At 32.6% G+C, this 8,651-nt stretch overlaps 1 protein-coding gene and 1 long non-coding RNA gene across 3 annotated transcripts; one reads left to right on the forward strand and one right to left on the reverse strand.

Moving 5' to 3' along the window:
- Window positions 1-1,528: 1,528 nt before the first annotated feature.
- On the forward strand, window positions 1,529-5,559 carry LOC120130849. Of its 2 annotated transcripts, none has more exons than XM_039148004.1 (7): window positions 1,529-1,734; window positions 2,506-2,620; window positions 2,887-2,957; window positions 3,635-3,922; window positions 4,111-4,153; window positions 5,041-5,146; window positions 5,400-5,559. In XM_039148004.1, exons 1-7 carry the CDS (start codon window positions 1,711-1,713, stop codon window positions 5,476-5,478), a joined length of 726 nt encoding a protein of 241 aa, XP_039003935.1. In that variant the 5' UTR covers window positions 1,529-1,710; the 3' UTR covers window positions 5,479-5,559. The 2 variants fall into 2 exon arrangements, with proteins under 2 accessions (XP_039003935.1, XP_039003934.1); XM_039148003.1 differs by having other exon boundaries at window positions 4,111-4,150; window positions 5,038-5,146.
- A 1,400-nt stretch (window positions 5,560-6,959) lies between these two features.
- LOC120130586 lies at window positions 6,960-7,442 on the reverse strand. The gene is made up of 3 exons (XR_005516850.1): window positions 7,374-7,442; window positions 7,165-7,276; window positions 6,960-6,999 (listed from the first exon to the last, which is right to left on the reverse strand). It is a non-coding gene; the product is annotated as an uncharacterized LOC120130586 (long non-coding RNA).
- Window positions 7,443-8,651: the final 1,209 nt, after the last annotated feature.

An 8,651-nucleotide genomic window follows, 5' to 3' on the forward strand; every position in this document is an offset into this window, starting at 1 on the left:
AATAAAATGAAAACTAAATTTTAATTTCTTAAAACAATGAAATGCAGTTTAGGTTAGGTAAAGAATTGAATTTGGCTCCCACCTTAGCAAACCAAGAAATGTTTTTTCCTCCTTGAAAACTACAAAAAAGAAAAACATGTAATACAAAACATTTAATGTCGACCCACCCAAAGTTATTGCACGCCCTTCATCAAACACTGCATATATTTTTGGCTACTACACTTGTTGTACCCAAATATTAAAATAGCATTTTATGTTGATGGATAATGAATGTATATTTTATAATTAAATATGCAACATAATCCATTTAGTAGATATTTATCCATATATTGACGGGGAAGGAAATGGATACTACTTTTATGAGGAAAAATTTAAGCCAAATAAAATTTAGGAGGAAAACATGCATAATGAGATGAGAGTTGGATCTGAAATAAAAATGGACCCATAAGAGAACTCGGAACAAGAAAAATCTCCATTAGATCCCTTTATTTGAAGTATTAACGAAGAAACGCAGCAGGCGGTGGTTGGAATGGGTGAAATGTGTTCTGAGTGACCGTGAATCAGCTTTTGTCTGAGTGGCATCAAATAATAGCGAAGCTGCATCTGCATGTCTTGTTCGGCTTCTATAGCTTCACGTGCAGCTCAACACCAACCGGACTAGACAAATATCCAGCCATCCTTTCTTTGTTTTCCAGCTAAACCTTGTCTCTTTGTTGCAACTTGTTCCTGCATTTCATTTTCATTACCCTGTCACGTGCAAGTGCAACCCCATCCTTCTGTGTCCTTTTTATTCCTAAAACCCATAAATCTTTATTCTATGTTCATATAATCTCTAAACGAAATAACTTATTTATACTAAATTATTAAATAAATTTTATACATAAAATATTATCTTTAGATTACAATTGCAATAATGCGTTAAGGGTGCGTTTGGTTCACGGAATGTAAGATTACCAGTGGGAATAAAAGATTACCAGGGAATAGGATTACTGGGAATGTTGTATTTTGTGTTTAGTTGGTTTAGCATGAATGTAAAATTACCGTATTTGGTTAAAGGAATAAAATATTATTGGAATGTATATTTGACCAAATTGTCCTTATTATATTTTTTGTATAATATTACAAATTGTAAAATATTTATATATTTTCTTTAAAAAATTAAATTCATAATATTTATATAATTTTTTTACAAAATTAAAAATATAAAAAATGTTTAATGAAAGGTAAATTTTTTTTAATCGTTGAACTTTATATAAAATTTTAATTATAGATTTTTTTTGTAAATCTAAAATAATTTAATGATAAATTTGTAATTTACCCTTCGTAGAATTTTTATTATTTAATGACAGAAGAATGATATTTTTGAAAAAAAATAAAAATTTAAGGGCCTTTTAGTCCAAAATGCCGGTAATATTACAATACCTAAGGGAAGTGAGGTAATGACATTCCCGATAATATACCCAAAAAATCTACTATTGTTAATCACAAGTCTTTTTATCTGGCAAATTGCGCCATCTATGCCTCCCTTCTCCTCCCATGTAGACTTTTAACGTTCATATTTTTCTTCGTTTTTTAAAGTTTTATATAAAAAATACACTTCTGTAAATACTGGGCAACTTATAAATTAAATCAAATGTGTTTTTGAAATATTCTGAGATTTGCTCAACCCTCCTCTTCTTCTTCTTCTTCTTCTTCTTCTTTTCTCGTGCAATGGCGGCTAAATCGACCGAAGAGGTGAGATTTTTTTAGTTTAATTTATTTTGAATTTGTAGCATTTTATTCTTTCCTGTTTCTCTGATGAAATTTGAGCTGATTTTGGAAATAAAGCTTCTAATTTTGGATTAACTGTCAAGCAAGTTCCTTTTTTCAACGAGTGTTTACTAGATTTGCCGTTTGAGAAAATGTGGGAGGGAGAAACGAAGGACTTTGTATTTTACACTGCAAATTATCTTCGGTATCGAAGGGGATTGCGTTTCATTTTTATCGAATATGATTAGCTGAAATTTCATGGTCTTTATGATCAAGTCTACATTCCGTGGCTATTTCAGTTTTTTAAAAAAATTTACTGTTAGGTAGCTGAAAAATGTAGAATAAGGAAGACATTCACTTGTATTTGCTTGAATGGATATGATGAACTTTCTTGCATTGCCTACTTCCTATTTCTGGTTCTCTTTATGTGGATTTCTTCTCTTCACATCAAAAAAAGAAAACTTCTTTTAATATAAATTCTTCATTTCTACAAATTAGTTTCTACTAGATTTAACTGTAAAATGTCAGCCATTTGAAACTGTAAGTAGATAGAAAATCAGCGTTGACTTAGAAAAAATTCTAGATAATATCTCTCTCACGTTTGACTTCACTCTCAATTTTGCTTCTAGTGACTAGTAAGTAACGGAACCTGAAAAAATGGAGAAAAAGAAAACTGATCCTTCTTTGTTTTATAATCCGTGTTCCCCTTCAAAGTTTATTTTGCAATGCTTTGTTTTAACTCGTGATTAATTGCAGGAAAAACTATTCTTTTCTGGGATGGTGGATGAAAGCACCAGTTTACCGGTTGACATTTCATGCATTGAGTTTATTAAACCAGGATTTGATGAGACAAACCAGCATTGTTCTCTTGGTAGGGATATTCGTCTTAGATAGATTATTGTTTTATGTTGCTCCGGTTCTTCAATTTTTTTGGAAGTAATTCGTGTTAAACGCTCATGTCCGATATAGAGCCCTCCAAGGATCCTCTAAATACAAGAAAAAAGCTTTTAAAAGTTGAACATACCTATGCTGGAGGCATACCTTTATCAAACCACCCTAGTCCGAGGAACATAAGTTTAATCAATGTCCTTACTTTGAATATCATGTTTAATAAGTTCCTTTTATTTGAAATTTCAGATGTATTGCCTATTCTAATAGAGGAGACTTCATTTCCAGTAAGAGAAAAATGCAGCTTAAACACTTCACACGTAAGTTCATTTTCTGTAATCTGTACCGGTCCTTTTCTCCTCACCTATAACTCCTTTTCAATCTTTCAATCATCTTGGTCTAATGAGGATTTTTTAAAAACTCACTTTCTGGATTAATCTTATCATATATTTTCTTTATAACAGCTTGCAATGTTGTTGATGTAAATTCAGGTTGTAATCTAATAGTACTAGATTTGCTCTAATCCACCACCATGATAGAAATGTTAGTTACACGTTTATATCTCCCAAGCAAGCTTAAAACCTGTTTTCGGCTATCTAACCTTGTGATAATTATTATAGAAGGGTGTTTTTTTTTAGTAAATATAACTCAGATAAAGAAGTACACAAGCGCCGGTCCATTGAGATGACTTCATGATGGACCAGGTTTTAAGTACTTCAGTTCCTGTTGTGTCCTATGATTCAGTGCTAAAGTTTGAATGGTTTTTTCTTGTCTCATAATTTCCCATTGGGCTGGTATTTTTGGTATTCTAGATTCTATGCTTTCTATTTTCTAACCAATATTTGTTATCCCAGCAATCTTTGTTTAAAAGTTGGTTCACAACTTTTATGATCTTTCCTGTAAATAAATTACTTTAAAATGAGAATTTGGAAACCACTTGAGCCATTCTTCTCAGCACTTTCCCTATGTGCCTATATATTTTCCATTCCTCATGCAGGGCCAAGATGTCTATAGCATTTCTCTGTTGCCTGAGGAAGGAAACACGAGTTCAAATTGTACACCACAGTTATCTTTTTTGAGCCTCCTAGAAGTTCCTTTTTCATCGAAAAACCAGATGTGTTTGGATGCACCGCCGAGTTGCCAGAACTGCATTGATTTGAAAGTGGACGGTGGAGATGGATATTCATCTTGCATTCTGGATATAAACATAGAGAAAGAGACTCCTGACACGCTTAAATCCAGTGATGAAACCATTGGAAATTTAAAAAGTGAAGGCGTAGTAACGGTAAATTTGATCTAGCTGTCTATATAGATCAGGCATATTCAGCAAAACGTAGATCATGCATACTGTGTCAGACACACCAAATTTATTTATTTAATCATCAAAGTGTTGCTGATTTTCCTTCCTTGAGGTTTTGGTACATTGTTTCTTCTTCACTCTTGACTCTAATGTTAGATCTCAATGAATAACAGCATTTGCAGAAGGTGTTGCAGAGACAAGCAAGCTTAATTGTTGGTGAGTTTTGAATTTTAACGGGTTCAACTGTACGTAACTTACTCTGAGATGTCTGTAAGCATATTCTATTACCTATATATAACAATATTTTCCATGATTCAGTCATGATTGCACATTCTTTTTCACAAGCTATGGTTGGCAGCTTCTTGTAAATAGAAACAAGAAAAATAGAATATTCTGCTAGTGTCCCAGCGGTTATAAAACGCTTAAGGTTTACAATGTTTTATGCACACATTTGATGTGGTGGTTTGACATCTAAGCTTGCCCTTTTATCAGATTGAATGCGATTGTACATAAGTTGAAAAACATGTTAATCTCTTACAAGAAAATAGAATATTCTGCTAGTGTCCCAGCGGTTATAAAACGCTTAAGGTTTACAATGTTTTATGCACACATTTGATGTGGTGGTTTGACATCTAAGCTTGCCCTTTTATCAGATTGAATGAGATTTGTACATAAGTTGAAAAACATGTTAATCTTCTTCTGGTTCCTGCTCCAGGCTTAAACATTCACCCTCGAGAAGGTTTAAGTTGACAAAAGAACTTCATTTAACATGTATAATTTCAGTGATCTAGAATAAATGAACTGCAATTAGCCAGTGAACAGGTCCTTGATTGATACTTGATCATCAAAGGGCTTTGAAGCTATTAAAGATTTGAACTATATAATTATTGTTCCTAATCAGTAAATTTGGTTTTTTTATATGTGAGTTTTGTAATTATTTCACAACAATCTGCTACCTGTTCTATGCAGTATTGTATGTATTACATCTAGGAAACTATCTAGTTCCTTTTGGTTACACGTTTGCTTCGTATTAACTCCACGGGCTATATCTCAGACCATCCAGGAGCTTGTTATACGACTTAAACCGAGTTTTATTTTGACAGACAAATCATCAACGGATAGGGTTCATGACGCACCTACGAACAGGTGGAGATATAAGCGAGCTGCGTCATTTGACTCGAGGAAAATAGTCCTCCTTTTCTCAATCTTGTAAGCTCTGCGATTCCTGGAAAACCAACCCTTTACTTTCAAACTACTTTCTTTTCATTAAGATAAAACATTTCAGTAATAAGTAGTAAAGATCTGGAAACAAAAAATAGACAAAACATTGTGTTATTTTCGAAGATACATTTTCTTTCCTCTCATTTTTCTACTCTACCAAGTAAAGAATGGAAAGAAAATGAGAGGGATGATTCTTTTTTCTTTATTTTCTCCTTCACTTATTGTTTCTTCTTCGGTTCAGGTCAAGTCTGGGGACATTGATATTGATTTATCTGACGCTGAGAGTTAGACAAAGTATCGACGGGTACAACCATGCCTAGCGCCTTCGTATGTATCTCCTTCAAACCCATGCTCTTTAACTGTTTTTTTCTTCCTTAAGTTTAGCTTTTCAATGTCTATATATACATATACTCCTTTTCTTTTCTTGTAAATATGAATAGTGATTCAGCAATGCAGCATCTTTTATCACTGTCAATATTCGGGGACCGAAACCATAACAAGTATGTGAACTGCTTCACGAATATTAAATGAATTATGCTCATGATCGCTAGTAAATTTTCCTGATGTTTTAAGCGATCATATAAACAAAAAATGAGTAATTTCATGAGCATAAACCTTCTTGAACGAAACTAAAAGCATATTTAAAACCATTTATTTTGATTAACGAATAATAATTATACATGTTTACAATTTATTTGTTAATGTTCTATCCTTCTGTAGATGATACTTTTCCCTCGAGGAACAAAATAAGTTATTTTTCAGAGCATTGAAGATCTCAAATATCAAATCTCAATAACAGAGAAACTGGCTATCCTAAAACGCTAGAAAGTACTTTTCCGAGAAATAAAATGCTGGAAAATTATAATTGAACTCTAGTTACTACGTTTCATGAAATAAAAGTACCAACGACGATGAAAATAACAATTAAAAGATATCAAAAACAATCTACACTAAGATAAAAATCAAAGACTAGATCCCTGAAATAGTTATGAAAAATGGACTGTAAATTTGCTCAGCAAAACAATGGATTTTCTTCTGGAAAATTTTGTTTACCTTATATTTGGTTGTTGAAGAAAACAATGCTTGAATGCTTCTTATTTTTTTTACTACACATTCGTCTTTAACATGGACAACCACCTCCTTGCTGCTCCGTTTGGGAAGAATTGGCGGTGGATTTCAAGTTCACATCAACCATGTCTTCTTGTTTTGTTGAAGAAAGAGTTTCCATCCCCGGTAAGGCAGCCGCGATCTTGCGGAATAGAGGCTGCAATTTCAGATTAATAGTAATAAATATGATTACTACAAGTCATCTGCCTAAAAGCATCGTATCCAGCTCAAATATGAAAGGGAAGCAAATCAACATTAACAAACATATTTTGTACCCAAAATGGAGTGATGCGAGTATATGGAAGATGTCGATTTCTGATTGGAGTAGCTGAAGTTATCAAATCGGCCTGAGTTTCTACGTGAGACTCTAATTATTTGGACAATGACGCTCATACTTTTGATTAATTGTTCATCAACTTCTAACTAAAACAGGATATGTATCATTAGTTTGGACAAATCGGTGCTAATTAGTTTGACAAATTACTTGTATATATGGATTAAAATTTTATGTTCATTGATTGAATGAACGAGTTAACGTAAGTCTAGTTCATTCACAATCCTAAATAATAGTACTCTCTCTTAGTTTTACTTTAAGACTTTATAATATAATCATCAGTCTACCAATCAATGTTGTTTTTTTATTTTTCCTTGATATTGAATCCTGCTTTTGCATGGTTTCTATAAACAAACTTCAAGTTCCTTAGCTTTGTTATCCTTCCTCTATAGAAACCTGCCTGTTCAAGCACCAAAGTGGAGAAATGAAAATAACATCATTATTGTGTTTGGTTGATTAAAAATGTAAATAAAAGAAAGTAGGAGAAAAGAAAAATAAATTATAAATGTAATTTGTAGCAAAAAAAAAAAAGAGAAGAAAGTTAATTTTCCAATTCATCACTTACCTCTTATCAACTAGATCGGTTTTGTTGCCAACAAGGACAATAATGACATCGCTGCCTCGTTCCGTACGTACCTCCTCAACCCACTTAGAAGTATTCAAAAACGATTGCCTATCTGAAATGAGATAACTGTGGTTAACATATATACCAATATAGTTTATCATCTTATGAAATCAAAAAGGAGAAAAAAGGTCGGGTAAGCTCATACTCACTAGCTACATCATAGACTATTACTGCAACAGAAGAATCTCTGATATAACTTGGAATAAGACTCCTAAACCATCAGTTTCGATTTCTAAAAGTTATCAACCGCATGAGGAGGAAATGCTGCTGGGGATTCAACTAGCAGAAATGGTTTCTTTGTAAAGCTTCATCACTTACAACGAAATAAAACTGCCTTATAACAGAAGTAAGCTTTTGTAGTCTAAAATTTAAGCAATCAACACCTTAATTTCACTAGAAATATGCTTGATTGCTTCTTTATTGAACATTCAACAGCAATGGATCCAGAGCTAATAAAAAAACGATGAAAATAGGTATATGATATCTTTATTGTTGAATATAGAGGTAATAAAGGAAGAAACTATATTACCAAAGCTGCAAACGAACCGTTCGATCTTCAAGATACATTGTTTTTGACAAAAAATCAATTCCAATGGTGGCCTGCATTTATATAGCAATTATTTAAGAAAATACACGTATAAACATCCCTTCAATTCCAGCATTCATTAAACTACAAATAGCATCTTACAGAAAAGAAATCTAAACTGATTATTTAAAAAAGGGGAAAAAGGAGATCTGCTCTAGTATTTTAAGGAAAATTGAACAGATCTTTTGTACATTACAAATCAAGCATTTCGTAAATAAGGACCTTTATCAACAAAACAAACAAAGACGACGTCAATACCATAATTAAGATTCGAAATCAATATTGAACGGAGAGATCAATAAATCATATACGGAAACTAAATCAAATTCATAATATTTTTGAATAGAAATCAAATTCATAATAACATAAGAAAATAGACGACTTCGAGAAATAGTCAAAACTCAAACGCTCATTGAATCTGCATTAATCAACGTCAAATGTTAAAAGAATGACGGAACATTTACCTGGTAAGTGGTATCGAATTTATCGTACATGAAGCGTGTGATGATGCTGGTTTTGCCGGCGGATTGATCGCCTAAGAACACCAGTTTGTATTTCGCCAATGGGGACACTGTCGCCATTTTTCCAATTCCTCCTTTCTATTTTTGATTGAAGATGAAATAAATTCAGATTATGTTTAAAAATATTCTCATTACTATTATTATTATTTTGATTGAAATGGATTTTCAAAGTGACAGAAGAAAATTAAAGGAACGCTTTGAGTTTAATTCCATTTATATAGGGTGCACTAGAAACCGCCAACTATGACGAGGCCGGCTAAGTGAGAATCTTTGAACCGGTTATCACTTTCCAAATTTTACTATTTTTTTTTCCCGATGAA

Source organism: Hibiscus syriacus, unplaced genomic scaffold (genome assembly GCF_006381635.1).
Source record: "Hibiscus syriacus cultivar Baekdansim isolate YM2019G1 unplaced genomic scaffold, ASM638163v2 tig00110548_pilon, whole genome shotgun sequence".
In the NCBI taxonomy this organism is placed as follows: domain Eukaryota; kingdom Viridiplantae; phylum Streptophyta; class Magnoliopsida; order Malvales; family Malvaceae; genus Hibiscus; species Hibiscus syriacus.

Bases quoted from the DNA above. Each gene is read 5' to 3' on its own strand.
- LOC120130849 (XM_039148004.1), top strand. From the start codon at position 1,711: ATGGCGGCTAAATCGACCGAAGAG. The intron at 1,735-2,505 runs GTGAGATTTTTT...GATTAATTGCAG, and splicing joins CGGCTAAATCGACCGAAGAG to GAAAAACTATTCTTTTCTGG. The intron at 2,958-3,634 runs GTAAGTTCATTT...TTCCTCATGCAG, and splicing joins GCAGCTTAAACACTTCACAC to GGCCAAGATGTCTATAGCAT.